At 57.2% G+C, this 19,929-nt stretch overlaps 2 protein-coding genes and 1 long non-coding RNA gene across 23 annotated transcripts in view; 2 read left to right on the plus strand and 1 right to left on the minus strand.

Annotated features, from left to right (window-relative positions):
• CRTC2 (CREB regulated transcription coactivator 2) lies at window positions 1–9,380 on the plus strand. Of its 9 annotated transcripts, none has more exons than XM_081494841.1 (14): window positions 1–299; window positions 3,028–3,129; window positions 3,219–3,355; window positions 3,936–3,989; window positions 4,605–4,673; window positions 4,844–4,947; window positions 5,061–5,090; window positions 5,266–5,330; window positions 5,432–5,481; window positions 5,600–5,844; window positions 6,208–6,614; window positions 7,905–8,174; window positions 8,690–8,876; window positions 9,018–9,380. In XM_081494841.1, the coding sequence occupies exons 1-14, from the start codon at window positions 147–149 to the stop codon at window positions 9,236–9,238; spliced, it is 2,094 nt and encodes a 697-aa protein (XP_081350967.1). In that variant the 5' UTR covers window positions 1–146; the 3' UTR covers window positions 9,239–9,380. The 9 variants fall into 9 exon arrangements, with proteins under 9 accessions (XP_081350967.1, XP_081350966.1, XP_081350970.1 ...); XM_081494840.1 differs by having other exon boundaries at window positions 3,219–3,335; window positions 3,928–3,989; window positions 5,251–5,330; XM_081494844.1 differs by having other exon boundaries at window positions 3,219–3,335; window positions 3,928–3,989.
• LOC145507664 (uncharacterized) lies at window positions 2,437–12,181 on the minus strand. The gene is made up of 6 exons (XR_014055002.1): window positions 11,869–12,181; window positions 5,796–5,887; window positions 5,405–5,471; window positions 4,550–4,627; window positions 3,203–3,464; window positions 2,437–2,639 (listed from the first exon to the last, which is right to left on the minus strand). It is a non-coding gene; the product is annotated as an uncharacterized LOC145507664 (long non-coding RNA).
• DENND4B (DENN domain containing 4B) overlaps window positions 10,981–19,929 on the plus strand; it is a 14,678-nt gene continuing 5,729 nt past the window's right edge. For 2 of the 13 annotated variants that reach the window (XR_014054999.1, XM_081494831.1), the window contains exons 1-16: window positions 10,981–11,339; window positions 13,225–13,564; window positions 14,341–14,593; window positions 14,848–14,917; window positions 15,116–15,285; window positions 15,358–15,602; window positions 16,025–16,091; window positions 16,176–16,234; window positions 16,406–16,550; window positions 16,816–16,991; window positions 17,128–17,228; window positions 17,627–17,842; window positions 18,369–18,514; window positions 18,850–18,989; window positions 19,082–19,208; window positions 19,623–19,829. Coding sequence is in view for 9 of the 13 variants with exons in the window: in XM_081494831.1 (XP_081350957.1) it covers window positions 13,248–13,564; window positions 14,341–14,593; window positions 14,848–14,917; window positions 15,116–15,285; window positions 15,358–15,602; window positions 16,025–16,091; window positions 16,176–16,234; window positions 16,406–16,550; window positions 16,816–16,991; window positions 17,128–17,228; window positions 17,627–17,842; window positions 18,369–18,514; window positions 18,850–18,989; window positions 19,082–19,208; window positions 19,623–19,829 (2,439 nt within the window). In the remaining 4 variants the exon portion in view is untranslated. Of the gene's footprint in view, window positions 11,340–11,455; window positions 12,029–12,322; window positions 12,471–13,224; window positions 13,565–14,340; window positions 14,594–14,847; window positions 14,918–15,115; window positions 15,286–15,357; window positions 15,603–16,024; window positions 16,092–16,175; window positions 16,235–16,405; window positions 16,551–16,815; window positions 16,992–17,127; window positions 17,229–17,626; window positions 17,843–18,368; window positions 18,515–18,849; window positions 18,990–19,081; window positions 19,209–19,622; window positions 19,830–19,929 lie in introns of those variants that run through there. The other 11 variants (XR_014055000.1, XM_081494832.1, XR_014055001.1 and 8 more) reach the window with 9 other exon arrangements.

The following is a 19,929-nucleotide window of genomic DNA, read 5'->3' on the forward strand; positions in this document are numbered from 1 at the left end:
GCAGCAGGTCAGGGCTAGGCTGGGGCCGGGTTCGCGGTGCTCGCTGAGGCGGCGGTGGCGGCTACGGCTGGAAGAGCCGGGCCGGGCCCCGCGGCGGAGGCCGTGGCTTGTGTTGGGAGAGTGGCGGGGAGGGACGGGGGAGGAAGATGGCGACGTCGGGAGCGAACGGGCCCGGTTCGGCCACGGCCTCAGCTTCCAATCCGCGTAAGTTTAGTGAGAAGATCGCGCTGCAGAAGCAGCGTCAGGCCGAGGAGACGGCGGCCTTCGAGGAGGTGATGATGGACATCGGCTCCACCCGGGTGAGGGGCCGCGCCGGGAAGCGGGAGCCGAGCAGAGCTGTTCCAGAGCGGGGAACCGGAGGCGGGGCCGGGGCGGGAGCCGTAGCGAAAGAGGCGGAACGCGGCAGGGGCAGCGGGCGCCGCCGTCTGGGAGGCGCGGGTGGAGGGTCCGGGGGCAGGAAGACGGATTTTGAGGGAGGAGGTAGAAACTCCTGAGAGGTTGAGGGGTTTGGGAACGACTGGGAACGCGGTGTAAGTGAGGCAGGAATGGACACAGAGAGGAGATGGTCCCCATAACCCTGCGGAGTTAGGAGGTGGGTGGTCCTTGTGCGTCTCAGTTCTCTCAGGGACTCAGTATCTTCGATATTGGGTTATGGGACGGGGGGATGGTCTGCTTGCCCTAGTCTGGCTTCTCTGAGTTGGTGATCTCCTCTTATCTGGTCCTTCTGCCTTGTTGTGCTACTCTCGGCGCTTAGTATCTCCGGGAAAGGGCCCCATGAGTGGTTTGAACTGGGTATAGTGGGGCAGGAAGTCCCCTCCTGCGTCCCGTCCCTTTGCTTCCTTTTTCAAATACTTCTTGTGGTTTCCTGACGTGAATGAAGGTGAGGTCCATTGCTCACAGACTGGTGCTTGGTATTTTGCCTTGGCCGCCTTGGAGGAGAGATAGGGCTTTGGATCTTGAAAGGGGGTAGGTAACCAGTTGGCTGTCGGTTATGTGGAACCGATGCTTTGCTGAACTTTCTAGGGAGATGGCCGTTTGGGGGGTTACTTATGGGGTGCCCTGGAGGGTCTTCTATGGGGAGGAAATATTCATTCCTACGCAGTTCCAGAAAGAAGGCATCCTGGCAGAATTGCTTCTGAAGCTACCTACCCCCCCTTCCCCCATCTTGGTGTCTTGCTTCCCAGGGCTGGATGTCAGGGAGAGGTGGGGTAGGAGTTTGCCCAGCTGGTATGCAGTCCTAATTTAGGGACACGTTATTCTCAAAACAGCAGGTGAGGATATTGCAGTGATCCCTCCTGGCTGGGAGTTAGAAGGAATGTAAAGCGTGATGGATGGCCGAACATGAATACCACATTTCCAAGTTCTTTCTGCTGATCTGACTGCCTTTGAATCTGTCTATGACTGGGACTCTGGTTGTGTTTGTCTGTGTGTCTCCCTTACCTCTGTTAGTCTTTTTTGTGCTTTTTTACTTACTTGAGTCTCTAGAGACCATGTGTCCTAGTTTTGGGGAGTCAGAGAAAGTTAGGTGGGGAAGTAAATTGTGTGTGTGTGTGGACATAATCGCCTCTAACTGCCAGCAGAATCATGATCTAACTGTTTACTGCTCCCCTTTAGGAGCTTTTGATCAAGGTCGGGCAGAGACAAGAAGGTGGGCAAGAGGCTGACCTCAGCTGACAGCTTGAGGCCATGCCCTCTGGACTGTGACTCCAGCGGAGGAATGGTGGGAGCTCAAAAGCTGGGCTTTCTTTCTTGGTGGTGCTTCAGTCTGTCAAAAGGTCCCTTCAACTCACCTCACCCCTGTTGGGTAACTTTTCTGCACGTAAAAAACTTAGTGGGCATACATGGTCTGTGCCTGGATGGAGACCTAAAACTAGAGATTAGAGACCTGGATTTCAGCCTGTTATCTGGCCAGCTGGGAGGTCTCATCTGAGGCAGATATGGCCTGTGGGACCTATACTGCTGAGAAGCTGGGGTTATCATATATATTAGTAGCGGTCTTAAAGTGGAGCAAAGGTCAGCATAGTGCCCACTGAACTCGCTGGACTGACCTCTTAGGACAGAGATTCAATTCTGATGTTGGACTATGCACAACAGCGTAAGCCATGGAAGCTCTTAGAATTTACCACTGATCAGCTGCCTTGGGTCTCCTTGTTTGGCTGGTGGCAGTAGCTGAGCCTCAGAAGTAGATGCTCATCTCTCACAGAGGGACATGAGATCTTTAGGAAGACTAAAACCATGCCAGGCTGAGGGTTGTGATGTCTTACTCCAGTGCCAGACACATCTCCCCAAAGTGGGGATGAGGCCAAGGAGATAGCTCTGGGCCAGGCTGGAGTAGACTACTGCTTCTCCCCACCACACACCCCCATTCTCCAGGCTCCCCTGCCAATTCAGGGGCTTTAGGACTAGGTAGAAGAATGCTTATTCGTTTCAGTTCTGTTTTTCCAGGTAGAAGAGCCATCATTTAGTTGTTCTATTTTCGGAGGTGCAGGCTCTGTGTAGCCTGCCTGAGGCTGGGCAAATGGCAGAGCCCAAAAGCCTGTACCTACCCTCCAGAGCAAGAAGGAAAGTGACTGGCAGTCATGGCTTTATGGCATCCACCTGTGACCCTTCCCTTGTCTTCCAGTTAGGCCTGTACGCATCTGGAAGGGAAAGCAGAGTTGCCTAATAGTCACCCTGCCCCAGGAATTAACCCATGTGACTAGCCTGGGGGCTCCTGGCAGCCCCTCAGGAACTCTGTTTAGACTGATGCCAACTGGGACAGGCCCTGGGTAGAGTGTCAGGCTCCCCCTGGCAGGGTCATGCCAGGCATGAGTGATAGCATGGATGAGGGCAGCCTGTGGAAGAGCTAGGGCCGATTGTTTGCACCGGGTCTCAGTGGATCTCCCCCCAGCACTGGCTTTTCTCCTGGCAGGTCTCTTGAAAGCATCAGCAATAGTAACGTGTCCTGGAGACAGGGATGGCAAACGTGGCTACAGGAACAGTGCTCAGGACCCTCCCTGACATTCCCATCTGTCCTCCATGTCTCAGTTACAGGCCCAAAAACTGCGGCTGGCATACACAAGGAGCTCCCACTATGGTGGCTCTCTGCCCAACGTGAACCAGATTGGCTGTGGCCTGGCCGAGTTCCAGGTGAGTGGACACTGGCTTGTGGGGTGTCGGAGGTGGAGAGCGGGCTCTCAGGTGGCTTCCTCCGTTGACTTGCCTGTGTCTTTTGGCAGAGCCCCCTCCACTCTCCTCTGGATTCATCTCGGAGTACTCGACACCACGGGCTGGTGGAACGGGTGCAGCGAGATCCCCGAAGAATGGTGTCCCCACTTCGCCGCTACCCCCGTCACATATCCTTCACCGAGGGGCTGTGCAGTCTGGCGGGTGATGGGGTGGGGTTCCTCAGGAGCTCATGGTGGGAAAAGGGACTTGAAGTGCTGTCCAGTCCCATCCTGCAGAAGCTTCTTTACCCAGTCTCCCTGAAAAGTGACATTTGGCCCTTGTGTCAGCGCTGGCTCCTGTGACAGGGACCGGTCCCTCCTGTGGTTGTGCCCACCATCTCTGGCTGGCGCTGACCTTCTTTACTTCAGCTTGCTCTTTGCTGCTAGATGCACGGCTCCCTGACAATTCACGCTACAGGGGTTTTGCTTCCCTCTTGCTCACATTTCTGTTTGTGGCTTTCAATCTCGGAGACCATCACAACAACCTATCTCCCTCAAAGGCTGCCTAGACATTCATCTGTTTTTTCTGACTCCATTAGGCCTAATTCCCTTTTTCCTCTTCCATTCTTTGCCCTTATTTTTGCCCGTGTAGAGGAGGAGAAAAAAAAGAAGGTGTTTGTTTCTTAAAACAACTCATCTCCTGCCTCCATTATTTTTCTCTTATCTGGTCTCTCTTCCACCCATCCCCTCCTCACTTTTTCCCTTAACTGGTGCTCTTCACATTGACAGCTCTCCCTATAGTCCTGCCTATTTATCTCCTCCCCCGGAGTCCAGCTGGCGGAGGTCAGTGTCCAGGGCAGGCAGGATCTCCTGCCCACTCTCTGACTTGTCTCTGGCTGGAGCTGGAGTTGGGTCTGGGCCTGCTTGGCCAGGCTTTCAGCCATACCTCCTCCCACAATGGCAGGGCTGGGAGGGGTGGGGGTAGGTGGAGTAATGGGTCAGAGTCCAGTCTTGGCCATGTTGACACGGGTGGCCAAGCCTCCCTGTCCAGCCAGAGCAGGACCAATGGTAGCTGAGGTGTGTGTGTGTGAGGGGGAGGGGAGACGGGCAGGGTGGCAGGTGAAAGTGGCTGCCTCCTATCAAGAGTGGGTGCACTCAGATTCTGAACCCCTCCCCTGTCCATCTTATCCCTAATATTCATACCCAGCACATTTGCTGGGCTCTTAAGATTCCTGTTCAGCTTGTCCTGGCAGATAGAAGTTAAGGATTTCCAGATCTTAGGTTGTTTGTGGAGAGGGTTCATGGATCACAGGTATCAGAAGGATCAGAAAGAAAGAGGCATGATCCTGGGTGCCCAGCCCTCTTGGCTGCCCCACATTCCTCCCACCCCCAGCCCCCAATACCTGTCTTCTGGTCCTTATGAGCCTTCTTCCTCACGACTTTGTTTTTCCATCCCAGGACAATGCCCTGGGGCAATTTCCCTGCAGAGAAGGGGCAGTTGTTTCGACTACCATCTGCACTTAACAGGTGATGGCCCTTGCCTTCTTTAGGCCACATCTCTTCTTATCTGTAGTTTCTGGGGCCCTCTTCCCTCACCCCACCCTGTCCCAGCCCAGCTAGTGTTTTCCCCTACTGAGCAGGGCATGAGGACCAGAAAGACTGTCATAGGTGCCAGCTCATCTCTGTTCCCCTCACAGGACAAGCTCTGACTCTGCCCTTCACACAAGTGTGATGAACCCCAGCCCTCAGGACACTTATCCAGGCCCTGCACCCCCGAGCGTCCTGCCGAGCCGCCGTGGAGGTAAGCAGCCATGTCCCAGGGTAAGGTCAAGCCATGGAACTTTTGTTTGAAGCAGGTAGGCAGGTGGGCACTACAGCCAACTCCACCACACACAGCCACTCCATCCTTTGCAGGTTGTCTGGATGGCGAGATGGACGCCAAAGGTATGTGTTCCTCACTGCATTCGGTATGTGGGGGTACTGAATGCCAGAGAACTTCTGGCTGGTGTTGGGGGCTTTGTTCAGAGCCAGGGAGGGGTCTCCCTCCTGCCTGCATCTGATTCCTGTCCTGCCTTACTGCCTTCTCCAATCCTCTCATCACCAGTCTTTCTCTTTCAAGTCCCTGCTATTGAGGAGAACTTGCTAGATGATAAGCACTTGCTGAAACCATGGGATGCTAAGAAGGTAGGCATGGCCCTCTGTCACTCTTCTTTCCATGGAGCAGGTCTTCAGGGTTCTCCATTGACCTCTGTCCTCACCTGCCACCTTCTTCCTTCTCTCCTCAGCTATCCTCGTCCTCCTCCCGACCTCGGTCCTGTGAAGTCCCTGGAATTAAGTAAGTAATCTATGAGGTCAGCTGAGGCAGGGAGGGCAGTAAAGGGAACTGTGGGGTACTGGGCTCTGCTCTTTCCTGACCACTGCCCCCATTTACATCTTGTCTTCTCCTTTCCCAGCATCTTCCCGTCTCCTGACCAGCCTGCCACTGTGCCTGTCCTCCCACCTGCCATGAACACGGGAGGCTCCCTACCTGACCTCACCAACCTGCACTTTCCCCCGCCGCTGCCCACCCCCCTGGACCCAGAGGAGACAGCCTATCCCAGCCTGAGTGGGGGCAGCAGTACCTCCAATTTGACCCACACCATGACCCACCTGGGCATCAGCGGGGGCCTGGCCCTGGGCTCAGGCTATGATGCGCCAGGTGAGTGGCTGTCCTGGCTGTGTGTCCCTGGGGTGCTGTCTAGCTGGAGGGACAAAGGGGTGGGAAGCTCAAGTATCTAGGATTTTCCTGTGACTACCCACACCCCATCCTTCATCTGTCTCCCCCTAGTTTCCCTCACTGCAGTCGTCTGCCAGTGAGAACTGGTAAGTGTGGCTTTTCCTCAAAAGAAAATGGAGAGCAACTCCCAAGTGGGCAATGCCAGTCTGATTGTCAGGGACAGAGTAGGGAGGACATTGAGTTGCCACCTCCATAGTCTGGTCACTTGTTACCCATTCCGAGCAGAAAGGGGCCCAGTTCCCATCAGTAATGTTGGCATTTCTGGTTTTTTGTCTGTGCCTACAGGACTTCATTCACCTCTCAGCCACCCATCCTTGCAGTCCTCCCTAAGCAATCCCAACCTCCAGGCTTCCCTGAGCAGTCCTCAGCCCCAGCTCCAGGGCTCCCATAGTCACCCCTCACTGCCTGCCTCCTCCTTGGCCCGCCATGCACTGCCCACCACCTCCTTGGGTCACCCCTCGCTCAGTGCCCCGACCCTCTCCTCCTCCTCTTCCTCCTCTTCTGCTTCATCTCCGGTGCTGGGGGCCCCCCCTTACCCAGCTTCTGCCCCTGGGGCCTCCCCCCGCCACCGCCGTGTGCCCCTCAGTCCCCTGAGTTTGCCCGCGGGCCCAGCCGACGCCAGAAGGTCCCAACAGCAACTGCCCAAACAGTTTTCGCCAACAATGTCACCCACCTTGTCTTCCATCACTCAGGTATGCGTGGCTGCCTTCCCTACATGTCTGTCTTCCCCTCCTTCCTTCTTTTTCCAAGTTCTCTCCCTCTCACCCTGCTTTCTTCCAATACCTCTTCTCCTTTACTCCTGGTGTTATCCATCCCCATCCACTCCTCTATCCTCTACCAGCCCCACTTTGATCCATCTTGATTCCTCTTGGCTTTAAGAATGCAAACCCTGGGGTTAAGCTTTCTAATTTCAAATCCTGGCCCCACCTCTTAGCAGCAGTCTCCTTAGATGTTTATTTAACTCCTATGAGCCTCAGCATCCTCATGTGTAAAGCCAGGCCAGCAATGTAAGAATCAAAGGCAATCACATACGGGAAGTACTCGGCACCATGCCCAGCCCAGGTGCACACTCAACAAATGATATCTTGTCTTTTCCCTTTTCTCTCTCTTTTTGGTTCCTGTCCTTCTTGTCTGTCTTTTTTCCCCTGCCTCCATCCAGCCCCACTCCCTCTCCCATCTCCCCTCTTCTTTCTTAGATTTCATAGAGTTAGAGACTGTCAGGTGATGGATCCCAGTCCCTTCATTTTATAGACGATGATGCTGGGGCCCAGAGGGAAAGTGACTTTCCCAAGTTTACATAGCATGTGAGGGAAGAGTTGGGACCAGAACCCAAAATTCTTGGTTTAGGGCTTTTTCGTCGATGTTAATATTCTTAGCTCTTCCTTACCCTTTTCCTCTTTTCTGTTCTCTCTGCTCCTCTTCTCCTTTCACCCTAACGCTCTTTGCCTCTCCTCTGTCCTAGTTTCCCTTCCTCCTTTGTTGTTCTTCCCTGGAATGTGTGTTCTGTGTTCCATCTTTACACAGGCCCCCTTTTCTGTAGGAAAGGCTAAGGCCAGGCCAGCAAGGGCTCTGCTCTCCTGGAACTTGGAGTGAGCCTAACTTCCCTCCTTTTACCCTCCTTCCTCTCACAGTCCCTCTGGCCTCTTTAGGGCTTTAGAACAGTTGTCAAAGTCACTGTTGTGTGATCAGTAGCTTGTGAGGTGTCTCACAAGTAGTTGGTTACTAATAGTAGAGTACCCAGGTTTAAGAATTGTTGACTGCTGGAGTGGATTCAGAATTATCCTTGTGTTAACCTCATTCAGTCACTTGCATTCCAAGATGCTTTTCTGAGAGTAGTTGCACGCCACCGATGCCCAATGGAATGCTTTTGGTTTTGTGTTGAGGATGGCTGCAGCTGAAGAGGGTGAGAAGCCCTGACAAAGAGTTCCTCTTAAGAGGCACACTGAGGGGTAAGCTTCTCCCTTTTGCTTGCCTCTCTTCAGGGCGTCCCCCTGGATACCAGTAAGCTGCCCACTGACCAGCGGCTGCCTCCATACCCATACAGCCCCCCAAGTTTGGTTCTGCCCACCCAGCAACCCACCCCAAAGGCTCTGCAGCAGCCAGGGCTGCCCTCTCAGGCCTGCTCAGTGCAGCCCTCAGGGGGTCAGCCCCCAGGCAGGCAGCTGCAGTATGGGACACTGTACCCACCCAGCCCCAGTGGGCATGGGCAACAGTCTTACCACCGGTCGATGAGTGACTTCAACCTGGGGAACGTGAGTACCTGGGTCCCTAGCTCAGAAGCAGGGGAGGGGATGGAGGTGGGTCAAAAGAGCCTGAGTGGTGTTGAGGGGGGCACTCTGAATTGGGGCATCTAGGTGGGGGAGAGCCTTCTTCTCCCTGTGATGGTAACACAGTACCATCAACTTGGGGCTCCTCTCTCCCTGCATTTGACCCCTACTCCTGCCCCTCTGCCCCAGCTCCCTCCACGCAGCTTGCTCTTTGGTGACTGCTGCTCTGACCCATTGTCTTCCTGGCACGTGCATGCTCTGTCCCAGTAGGTACAGTGCCCTCGCCTCCTCTGGGCCCCGTGTTCCCTTCTGTCACTGTGCTTGTTGCCATTTCCCTCTATTTCTGCTCTTGTTCCCGCAGGGTGGGAGGTGAAGTGGGGTAGAGAGAGGTGTATGAAGATTACTGGGCAAGGGGTGTGTGTGAGCAGTGCTCAGCAAAGCCAGGCAGCGACACCCTGCTCTGAAGCCCACTTACTCCAGGCTTGTCTGTGTGTCCATAGCTGGAGCAGTTCAACATGGAGAACCCATCGACCAGCCTGGCGCTGGATCCCCCTGGCTTTCCCGAAGGGCCTGGCTTCTTAGGGGGTGAGGGACCAGTGAGTGGCCCCCAGAACCCTCACGCCCTCAACCACCAGAACGTAACCCACTGTTCCCGCCACGGCTCAGGGCCTAACATCATCCTCACAGGTGAGAGGTGTGATGGTGACTGAGGATGGAAGGAGGGCGGGATACATTTGGTGGCGCAGCAGGAGACTGGGTGCGGGGGGGCGGGGTCTTGGAAGAGTTCATGAGGCGTGGGGGCCTCACTCGTCTCTTCCGTCCACACAGGAGACGCCTCCCCAGGCTTCTCCAAGGAGATTGCAGCGGCCCTGGCCGGAGTGCCGGGCTTCGAGGTGTCAGCAGCTGGGCTGGGGCTGGGGCTGGGGCTGGAGGAGGAGCTGCGCATGGAGCCACTGGGCCTGGAGGGGCTCAGCATGCTGAGTGACCCCTGCGCCCTGCTGCCTGACCCAGCTGTGGAGGACTCGTTCCGCAGTGACCGGCTGCAGTGAGGCCACCTCATCGCCATCCCTCTTCTCGGCCCTGTCCCCTGTCACTGTCCCTTTCCTCCCTTCCTCCTGGCCAGTAGAGATGCCACTCTCTGCCCCTGGATCCTCTTTCTGACATGAACGAAGGATCCCAAGAATGAGAAAAGGCAAGGGGTTTTTTTCCAGGTGGCCCCTGAATTCTCCACAAGCGGCGGGGGGGGGGGCCTGGGGGAGCTCAAGGGAGGGCCTAAAGCACTTGTAACTTTGAACCGTCTGTCTGGAGGTCAGAGCCTGTTGGAAAGTGGGGGGTAGAGGGGAGCCCCGGAGGCAGGGCTTGTCCGGATGCCTAGGGGTGGGCAGTGCCAGCCCCTCCTCACCACTCTTCCCCTTGCAATGGAGGAGAGAGCCAGAGTGGATATTATTTTTTATTAAATATATTATATGTTAATAAAAAAAATCCTATTAAATCCTTGGCGTGGTTGGCTTCTGTTTGGGATACAGCTGGAGATCAAGGGAGTTCTTGGGGACATGAGTCTTTTCGCCTGCTATGCTTTTTTTTTTTAATTTGGCTGCGTCAAGTTTTAGTTGCAGCACGCGGGATCTTCATTGCATTCGGGGCATGTGGGATCTAGTTCCCTGATCAGGGATCAAACCTGGGCATTGGGAGCATGGAGTCTTAGCCACTGGGACACCAGGGAAGTCCCCTATTATGCATTTTGCATCTTCTCAACACCATGTGGTTTGTGGAGGGGCCCCCAAACCCTCAGAGTTTGTCCTCAGCACTGGACATAGGGCTGCAGGCTGGGTGTAGGCCCCGTGGCAGCACAGGTGCCCTCCCACCTGTCCAGGGCATTGCTGTGGCATTGGGACAGGGGCTTTGACTGCTACTGCTCTTCCTCAAACTTGAGACCCTGGCAGTGAGTCAGGAGGTGAGCAGGTGACTGCTGGTTGAGCTCGCAGCTCTGGATATTTCTGGTAGAATGACCCCACCTCTCCCCAGGCATATCTGGCCTCAGTGCTAAGGCTTCCAAGGAGAGAGGATTTAAAAACTACGGACGCCAGGTAGTAAGCCTAGAGGACCTGGAAGTTCGATGTACCCGGCCAGCCTCCGACCCAGTGCTTCTCATTGTCATTCTGGCCTTCACCATGCATGAATTCACTTCACCCTCCCACTCTTCTCCACTCACTCATTCAGAGGCTTGAGTGCTAGCTAACCTGTTTTGATGAGGTTTCCTCTTCTTGGCTTGGGTTGCTAGTCCTCTGACCATCTGAGCTTCTGCCCTCCTGTCTCCCTCACACAGCACAGAAGAGTAGTGCCCCTCTTCTGTTACCTCTACCTCTGCTACTTGCCCACAGCCCACAGTCCTGGCCTCTCCTCTTCCTCTTTCCAAAACTGTTGTCATTTTCAAAAAAGAGAACTGAGAGCTTCTGGCTTACCCTGAAAGGGAATGCAGTGTGCCCTAAACCTGGAAGTAGGGGCAGCCACCTGGGTCTCCGCACACTAGACTCAGGGCCTTCACCCAGGCAGGCAAGCCACATCTGACTAGGCTCGAGGGCGGGACGAGAGCGCGCCTCGGACTTAAGGGGCCACCTAGGGTCAGTGTCCGGCGGCAATGGCTGGGTGGTGGGAAGCTCCTTGGGTGCAAGGGGCCCTCCCAGCCGCCAGGGGTCGCGCTGCAGGCAGTCGGGCGCTGGGCAGGCGCTGCCAGGGTCACGGCCGCTGGCCGGGGAGGGGGGGTGGGGGGAGCGGCGGCGCCCGTGGTCCCGGGGGGGGGGGTGGGGGGAGCGGAGAAAGCGGGGCGCGCGGAGAAGCACCGGGCCCTCAGCGCGGCGGGAGCCGGGAGGACCCCGCGGCGCGAGTGAGCGGCGCGGCAGCACAGTCCCCGCGTGGCGCAGCGCGGCGGGGACGCTGGGATCGCCCGGATCTCCCTCCAAGGCGCCCTGCGCCCCGGCGCCCTCGGCCGCCTCTTCCTCCCTCATTCGCCGTCCCGGCGGGCGGGAGCGGCGCCCGAGTCGGGTGCGCCATGTCCGGGGCCGGGTAGCCTCGCCGTCCGCCGGCCCGCCAGCCCGCCTTCCGAGCCACCCGCCCGCGGGCCGGCCGGCCGGGGAGTCGCGCGGCAGGCAGGTAGGGGCTGGACCGGGCGGGGCAGCGGGCGGGGAAGCAAGGGAGGGAGCGCGGGCGGGGCGGGGGCTCTCCCCAGCTGTTCTCTGGCGCTGCACATCTGGTTCCGGTTCCTCTCTCGTGGGGAAGTGAAAGTAGAGGGGAGGGCGCAGTCTGGAGTTAGCTAGCTGTGCCCGGCGCCCTGCACCCCTCCTGTTCCCGCGGGTCCCGAGCCTGAACACCCCTCCCTCCCGCTCCAGTCACGCGGCGGCCGGCGCTGCTGCCGTCACGGCCCCTGCCGCCTGCGCGTCCGCTCCTCTCTGCCCTCCTGCTCCTTCCTCAGCCTCCTCCCGCTCGGCGCGCCCTTTGCCCCAACGCGAACTTCCCGCTCTCCGGCTCGTGGGCGCCGGGACCCGGAGTGGTGTCCCTGCCCCTTGCGTTCCCTAGGGAGAAAGGGCTGCCTTCCTGCAGGACTCTTCCCTAGCTCGGTGAGGAGAGGCCCGGGTGCGCAGGTCCTGCCGATGGGAGCTACTCGCCCCTCAGCTGGTCTCACCTCGTGGCTCCTGCCTGCTCCCTGGGGCAGAGGACACAGGGTTCCCATTCGCCTGCAGTGGACGAGGCACGGGGCTGGGTCCCAGAGCTAAATCAGGAGGCTGACGCTGACTCCTGGCCTCACCTCGCAGATTTGGAGACTAAATTTAGCTGGAGTTGATGTATGTGTGAGTGATCAGAGGCCAGGTTAAGGAGAGCCAGCTTGGGTCCATGAGATTCCCTTGCCCCCTCTTCTCTGGGCAAGGGTGGGAGGTTAAGTAGGATTGTACATCCTGGATCTAGTCTGAGCTGCCTCTGCCGTGCTCCGGGTCCTTTAGGCTAAGCTTCCAACTTGGAATGATGCTGTGTTGGCACCTTCTGACAATACCCGCCCCCCCTGCACACCCCCACCAGCACCACACACACACCCATAGGCTGACTTCCGCTGAGCTGCAGCTTCCCCTCCACTGTTTCAGGAAGTCACCTCCCTTCCCCTCTGAAGCAGCCCCCACGCTTCCAGTCCTCTGCTGCAAGCCACCCACCGAGCCGTTTCCCAGCTTCTGCACTCGGGGCACCCCGGGACCCTTGGGGCTCCTACTCCCTGGGGTTGGGCCATGGAGGCAGGTGAGAAGAGTTACTGAGAAGCCGCTGTGGGCCTGTTTCTGTCTCTGGGCTCCACGGAGGAGGGCTTGAGGATGGTGGGGACTGTCTCCCACAGCTGCTTTGGACCTAATTGAGGATACGTAAGGATCCTGGAGGTTGGAGGGCACTGATTTTTTTTTTTTTTTTTTGTCAGGTTAGTGGAGCTAGGTTAGGAAAAAGGACACTGGAGTCTGGTGAAAAGACACTTAAAGCCTGGGTTTTGTGGGTTCCTCACAAAAACCTAGAGGTGGGCTCTTTAAGAATATTAGCTGGCTCATGAGATTCTTAGAATGTCAACTAGAGTAAGAAGGCCAGAAATCCATAAAAAGACTTATGTTGGCCTGATGTCACTGCCAGAATGAATGATGTCATTGTAGGCCGTTACAGAAAAGATTGTGATCTCTGTTATGTTACGGAGTGAAGAGGGCTGAGGTCTTTAAAAGGGATACAGAAACCATGTGATGTCAGAACCCAGAGCCCAGGTTAGCTGTGTGCAGTGGGTTCTTTGGAAAGAGGGCTGATACCACCAAGAGGGAGGGTCCTGGTCTCTTTAAGGAGCTATGGTGGGCTATTAGGGCCTGGTGACGTCACAGGCGGGAGAGTTCAGGATTGGCTGACCACTGATCCTGCTTTTCCTTGAAAGTACTAGGAAGCAAAAGGGAGACTCCCTGGTTGCCGGTCGCCATGGCAACACAAACCTTCCTTGCTTCATCTCTCCCCCACTTGACCATTCCAGATGCAGTGAGTGAGGGGGGGGCCATGGCGGAGGAGCGGCCCCCCAGGCTGGTGGATTACTTCGTGATAGCGGGACTTGCAGGGAACGGAGCACCCATCCCTGAGGAAACGTGGATTCCTGAACCCAGTGGGCCCCTGCGCCCTCCCCGGCCAGCTGAGCCCATCACAGATGTGGCAGTCATCGCTAGGGCCCTGGGCGAGGAGGTGCCCCAGGGCTACACGTGCATCCAGGCTTCCGCCGGGGGCCACCCCTTAGAACTCAGTGCTGGGCTTCTGGGTGGAACTCAGCCCGTCATCTGCTACCGGAGGGGGCGTGACAAGCCCCCCCTCGTTGAACTGGGGTGTGTGCACCTACCTACCCCTGCTGGCACCAGGGGAGGCTAGGAGATCTGGGATGAGGCAGGGAAAGGTGGGGGTATGGGATGAGGGATGTGCAATCGGAATGGGAAGAGAGTGGTCCTGAGGCCAGGGAGAAGAGCCTGAAGTTGTGTGTACTTAGTCCTCACACAGATTTGGGTACGTGTACTAGTGCTGCCACTTGCTAGCTCTGTGACCTTTGGCAGGTTATTGAGCCCCTCTGGGTCTATTTCCTCAGCTGTAATTTGGGGAAAATAATACCTCCTCATAGGGTAGTTGAGATGAAACAAGATCATCCATATAAGGGACTTAGCACAGAGTCAATAAATGGTAGCTTTTATTCTTGGTATTTATTAATGGGCGTTGAGAGCCATGGAAGGCCTGAGGTATTGTTACTGGTCAAGAAGTAGAGCCTAGGGACTTCTCTGGTGGTCCAGTGACTAAGACTCAGCACTCCCGGTGCTGGGGGCCTGGGTTTGATCCCTGGTCAGGGCACTAGATCCCACATGGCACAACTAAAGATCCCAAGTACCGCAACTAAGACCTGGAGCAGCCAAATAAATAAATATTAAAAAAAAAAAATAGAGCCAAAGGTAGAGAGGGGCACAGGGTTTTGGAGGGCGGGTTCAGCAAGAAGTGGGCCCTGGTATCGATGTTCGACTAGGCTGAGTAGGTAGGACCAGGAAGGCAGATCTAGCAAGACTGGGGCTTTCTTCTCTGTTGTGGACTTCTGACATCTTTCTCTGTTCTCTGTGCCCAGGGTGTTGTATGAGGGGAAGGAACGTCCCAAGCCTGGTTTCCAAGTGCTAGATACGACACCCTACAGCCACTCAGCCAACCTGGCCCCTCCAGGCCCTGGGCACCCCCGCACCTACCTCACTTACCGGCGGGCAGCAGAGGGGGCAGGGCTGCATGCCTTGGGCATCACTGACCTCTGCCTGGTACTGCCCAGCAAGGGTGAGGGCACTCCTCATACTTACTGCCGATTGCCCCGCAACCTCAACCCTGGCATGGTGAGTGGGGACCTGGGCCAGGAGCCGAGACTCATGCCATCTCCGTGTAAGGGGTGGACATTGGGCACACAGGGCATCCTAGGACCAAGGCCTCTAGCGGTGGGGATGCGCCCAGAGGTGTGACACTGGTCTTGGGGGACTGGGATTAACAGGCGTTCTAAAGACAAAGAAAATTTAGGGGTGGTGGAGAAAATAAACCCTCAGAAACCTTTGTTAGCTATGTGTCTGCTTGTCTCTTGCCATTTTTGGGACAGTGGGGACCAGCAGTGTACCTGTGCTACAAGGTGGGCCTGGCCAAGGCCAACACGCTGGTGTATGAGGCAGGTGAGTAGCCCCTCTGTCTCTGGTCCCTCGATCCTCTGTGTCCCTCTGCCCTGGTGCCTCTTGGCTGGCACCTTCAGTGTCCACAGAACTCACTTCCCCTTTGCCACACGGCCCTTCTCTGGGATCCCCTGGTTCTTTCCCCCGGAGTCTGATGGACCCTACTCCTTTTGGGTACCCCCCACTCTGCCGGGGGTGCAGAGCTGCTGGGCCGCTACCCAGAGGAGGACAATGAGGCGTTCCCGCTGCCCGAGTCAGTTCCCGTCTTCTGCCTGCCCATGGGGGCCACTATCGAGTGCTGGCCTGCCCAGACCAAGTACCCCGTGCCCGTCTTCTCCACCTTTGTGCTCACGGGTGCAGCTGGTGATAAGGTGGGTGTGTGGCGTGTGGTCAGGGGTCTGGGCTCTGCAGGGCCCACCTGACTGCCCCTCTGCCCCTGCCAGGTGTACGGTGCTGCCTTGCAGTTCTACGAGGCGTTCCCAAGGGCCAGGCTGTCGGAGCGGCAAGCTCGGGCCCTGGGCCTGCTGAGTGCTGTGGAGAGGGGCCGGGCACTGGGGGGCCGGGCTGTGCGCAGCCGCCGCGCCATCGCTGTGCTGTCCCGCTGGCCTGCCTTCCCTGCCTTCCGCGCCTTCCTCACCTTCCTCTACCGCTACTCCGTCTCAGGCCCCCACCGTCTGCCCCTGGAAGCGTGAGCATGGGGCTTCCCTGATGCTGGGAAGGGTTATAAGGCCAGGAGGAATGGAGGAGAGTACAATGGAGCTGGGGGTGGGGTGGGGGGCGCAGAGGAGTCAGGGACGGGGCTGTAGTGTGTGGCTGGAGAGCTGGTCCATTGCAGAAGTGCCCCTGGCTGAAGGGGTGAGTGGGGCCTGAAACCCAGGCTACACTTGCTAGCTAAGTCCTGGCCAGGGCCTGTGCACTGTGCACGCCCAGAGGGAATTTCTTCTGATGTGTACCAATGCTGTACATAATGGAGGCTCCGATGGCTGACACCAGTCTTAAAGTAGAGCTCAGGGAGGAGGTCGGACCCTGGGGACAGGCGGAGGAAAAGAGCAAAGGCAGCTGAATGGATAGCCTGGAGTCTGCCTCTGACTGTGTCCCTCTCTCCCCCAGGCACATCTCCCACTTCATTCACAATGTTCCCTTCCCTTCCCCACAGAGACCCCGCATCCTGGTGCAGGTGAGGGCTGGGACTAGGTGGGAGGGGGAGAATGGGCAAGGGCTAGTCTTCACCATCCTGACCCGTGGCTCTTCTGCCTCTCAGATGTCTCCCTATGACAACCTGCTCCTCTGCCAGCCTGTATCCTCACCCCTGCCCCTCAGGTATATGCCCAGGTTGGGGGGTAGGGCTGTGGTGACCAGGGGCATGGTGGGTGCCAGGCAAGTGGGCACCAGTGTTGAGGGCTGTGCAGGCTGGGCCCAGGTGGTGTCTGTGCCCAGCGATGAGGGAAGGGCCTCCTGCTGACTCTTCCCCCACCTTGGCATTGCCCCCAGTGGTGCCAGCTTCCTGCAGCTGCTGCAGACCCTGGGCCCAGAGCTGGCTATCACGCTGCTGCTCGCTGTGCTCACAGAGCACAAGCTACTAGTCCACTCGCTGCGGCCGGATCTGCTCACCAGCGTCTGCGAGGCCCTCGTCTCTGTGAGTGCCACTCTGCCCAGCCTGCCTTACCCAGAGTGTTCTTTCTTATGCCCTAGTCCCTACCTAGATTCTCCTTACTTTTCCTTTCTTGGGGAGGGTTCCTCAGTCTTATCCTTGGGTATGGCATACAGAATGTATGGCTTCGGTCAGGAGCTTTTCTTTGGAGCTCAACTCCAACAGCTTCTCACAACAAGCACCACTGGTCAAGGTCAGTGCCCCCTCTTCTGCTGCCCTGCTCACTGGTCCTTATACCCTGATGCTTCAGATGATCTTCCCGCTGCACTGGCAGTGCCCCTACATTCCGCTGTGCCCACTGGTGCTGGCAGATGTGCTGAGTGCCCCCGTGCCCTTCATCGTGGGTATCCACTCCAGCTACTTCGATCTGCATGACCCACCTGTGGATGTCATCTGTGTGGATCTTGATACCAACACGCTCTTCCAGTAAGAGGGCTGGGTATTTTCCAGGGGTTTCGAGGATGGGAGAAGAGGGCTGGTGAATGGAGCGCGCCTGCTCAAAAGGAGCCTCAGGGAAAACGCGAAACCCCATCACCCTTTCTTCCTTCTCTTTATCTCACAGGACTGAGGAAAAGAAGCCCCTCTCCCCTCGGACCCTGCCCCGCAGACCCTACAAGGTTCTGCTGGCCACACTGACACACCTGTACCAGCAGCTGGATCAGAGTGAGGAGCCTGGGTGGGGGTGGGAGGCCGGAAACCATTATTGACCTTTAACCTCTAGTTTGGGGAGGCCTGTGGAGAGCTGGACCTTACTTGAGGAGGTTAGAAGAACTAGGCTTTCATTGGGTGGAAGTGAGAGGAATTCAAGTTCCAGTTTAAGCTAGAGGAAGGCATATGTCACACTAATATTCCTGAATATGTCAGGGAGGTTGAGCTTGCCATTGGGGAGGCTTGAAACTGTTACCTAAAGGTAACTTTTAGTTACTGTTGGTACTAGATCTGTTATGAGCTGGCAGTGGTGGGGCAGCAGGTGTAGGGTTGCAACCTGACTTCTGTGGAGAGCAGGGTTGAGCAAGCCCTATGGGTGCTGGCCCTGATGCTCAGGCTGCCCTGGTCCCCAGCATATACTGGCCCCGAGGAGGAGGCCTCCCTGGAATTCCTGCTAACAGACTATGAGGCAGTGTGTGGCCGCCGGGCCCGGCTAGAGCGTGAGGTCCAGGGAGCCTTCCTCCGCTTCATGGCCTGCCTGCTCAAGGGCTACCGGGACTTCCTGCGCCCACTCACCCAGGCCCCCTCTGAGGGGTCTCGTGATGTCGACAACCTCTTCTTTCTGCAAGGTAAAGGCAACCTGTCCCTGCTTGGGGAAGGTATCATGGGATGGGTGACCAGGGGCTGGGCTCCATGGGGAAGTCAGGGGGCATGCGGAATCACAGTTACTTGTTTCTAAACTCAGCTGGCATTTTTGTGGGCACCAGCTTTAAGCCATGTGCTCTTCTGGGCCTGGTGAGGGGATAAGGGTACAAAGATGAATCAGCTGTGGCACTGCCCTCTGGGGAGCTCAGGGCTTGGTGGGGACACAATGACACCTGTGGTGAGCCAGCCCAGGGCAAAACTCTCTTCTCTTGGTGACTCCCCAGTCTGAGGCCCTAGATGCCCACAGATAAAAGGGAGGGATGCCATGGGACTGTGGTGCTGGAGCAGCTGAGCTGGTCAGCTTGGTGGGCAGGGCCAGAGAGGCCAGAGAGGATGGCCTTTATGGCCTTGGATGCCAAGTTGGCGGGGAGCCAAGAAAAGGGTTCAGAAGCAGGTGGCTGTGGTAGAGCCCCCAGTGACCACCCTCTTGGCCCCATTCTCACCCATCAGGCTTCCTCAAGTCCCGAGAACGCTCCAGCCACAAGCTGTACTCCCAGCTGCTACACACACAGATGTTCTCCCAGTTCATCGAGGAATGCTCCTTTGGCTCTGCTCGGCATGCTGCCCTGGAATTCTTTGACTCTTGTGTCGACAAGGTATTGGGATTATCCCTTCTTTTTGTGCCCTCTGCCCCCCTCTTGGCTGTCTCTGTTACCTCAGATATAAACACTATATCTCACGTGTGGCGAGGCTGGTGCCCCTGGAGTTAAATAGCGCATACCCTGTGCAGCACACATGACCGCCTCATAGACATACTGTCTTCCTGTTCCTCACTCATCCCCTGGCTGTATCTCCAGGGCCCTGACAGAATCTGGGCCCATTACCTCCTTCCCTGTGGCTGTGCTTTCCTGGGAGATGCCATCTTCTAGATCCCCTGGCCCTGCTCTGTGCCCACTGTCTGGATGTCCCCTCTCTTACCATCCTGCTTCAGGTCCACCCAGAGCAGGAGAAGCCTGAGCCCACACCCCTGGTGGAGCTGGAGGAGCTGTCGGGCAGTGAGCTCACCGTGTTTATCACACCTCCCGAGGAGCCGTCAGCACCAGAGGGCAGTGAACCCACTCCCCAATACTGGTGAGCGCCTCCCGCCCCCTCTCTTGCTCTGAGGCCCGATCAGCTGACTTAGTGCCAACTGCTCTCCATATGGCCTCTCTCCGCCCCTCCAGTTATGATGGGTTCCCCGAGCTACGGGCTGAGCTGTTTGAGTCTCCTCAAGAACAAGCTGGGGCTCTGCCTGTGCCAGGCCCATCCCGCAGTGCCCCCAGCAGTCCTGCCCCTCGCCGTACCAAACAGGTAACCAGCAGGAGGGCCCCCTAGAGGCATCTGACTCAGGCCAAGGACTGCTGCTTCAGTTTCTTCATCTGTAACATGGGTATAATAGTACTTATCCCATAAACTTGTTGGGAGGTTTCGATATGTCTGGCACGAAAAAGGAACATGGAACCATCCCTGTTGTTACTGTTGTCATCGTCCTCATCTTCATTTTCTGAGGACTCTGGGAATCCAGGGGCTTGCTGCATCTGCCAGGACACCTGCCCACGCTCAAGCGAAGCATCTGTGCTTGGGAATCCAGGGCTGTGTGGGCACTGTCCCTGCCACCCCATCAGCACACAGACCCTTTCTCAGGGAGGGTGCTGCTTCTCCCACACTGTTTGAAGACCTGCCCTGGCATCGTACTCACCCAGGTGTGTCCCCCGCCCTCTTCAGGAGATGAAGGTTGCACAGCGGATGGCACAGAAGTCAGCAGCTGTGCCTGAGCTGTGGGCCCGGTGCCTGCTGGGCCACTGCTATGGGCTGTGGTTCCTGTGCCTGCCTGCCTACGTGCGCTCGGCGCCCTCCCGGGTGCGGGCACTGCAGACGGCCTACCAGGTGCTGCGCCAGATGGAGAGCCGCAAGGTGGTGCTGCCCGACGAGGTGGGTGCCCGAGCCCGGTACCGGGGGCTGGTGCAGCCCTGGAGGCTGTAGCTGACGGGGAACACGGGCACAAGTCCAGGAGCTGGGCGGATACTCTGTC

Source organism: Giraffa tippelskirchi, chromosome 5, assembly GCF_054371585.1.
Source record: "Giraffa tippelskirchi isolate mGirTip1 chromosome 5, T2T-mGirTip1v1.2.pri, whole genome shotgun sequence".
NCBI classification, from domain to species: Eukaryota; Metazoa; Chordata; class Mammalia; order Artiodactyla; family Giraffidae; genus Giraffa; species Giraffa tippelskirchi.

Excerpts from the sequence above, each read along its gene's own strand:
- CRTC2 (XM_081494840.1), top strand. The coding sequence starts at position 147 with ATGGCGACGTCGGGAGCGAACGGGCCCGGTTCGGCCACGGCCTCAGCT. Across the intron at positions 3,336-3,927 it reads TTCGCCGCTACCCCCGTCAC|ATTGACAGCTCTCCCTATAG; the intron begins ATATCCTTCACC and ends GGTGCTCTTCAC. Across the intron at positions 6,615-7,904 it reads CCTTGTCTTCCATCACTCAG|GGCGTCCCCCTGGATACCAG; the intron begins GTATGCGTGGCT and ends GCCTCTCTTCAG.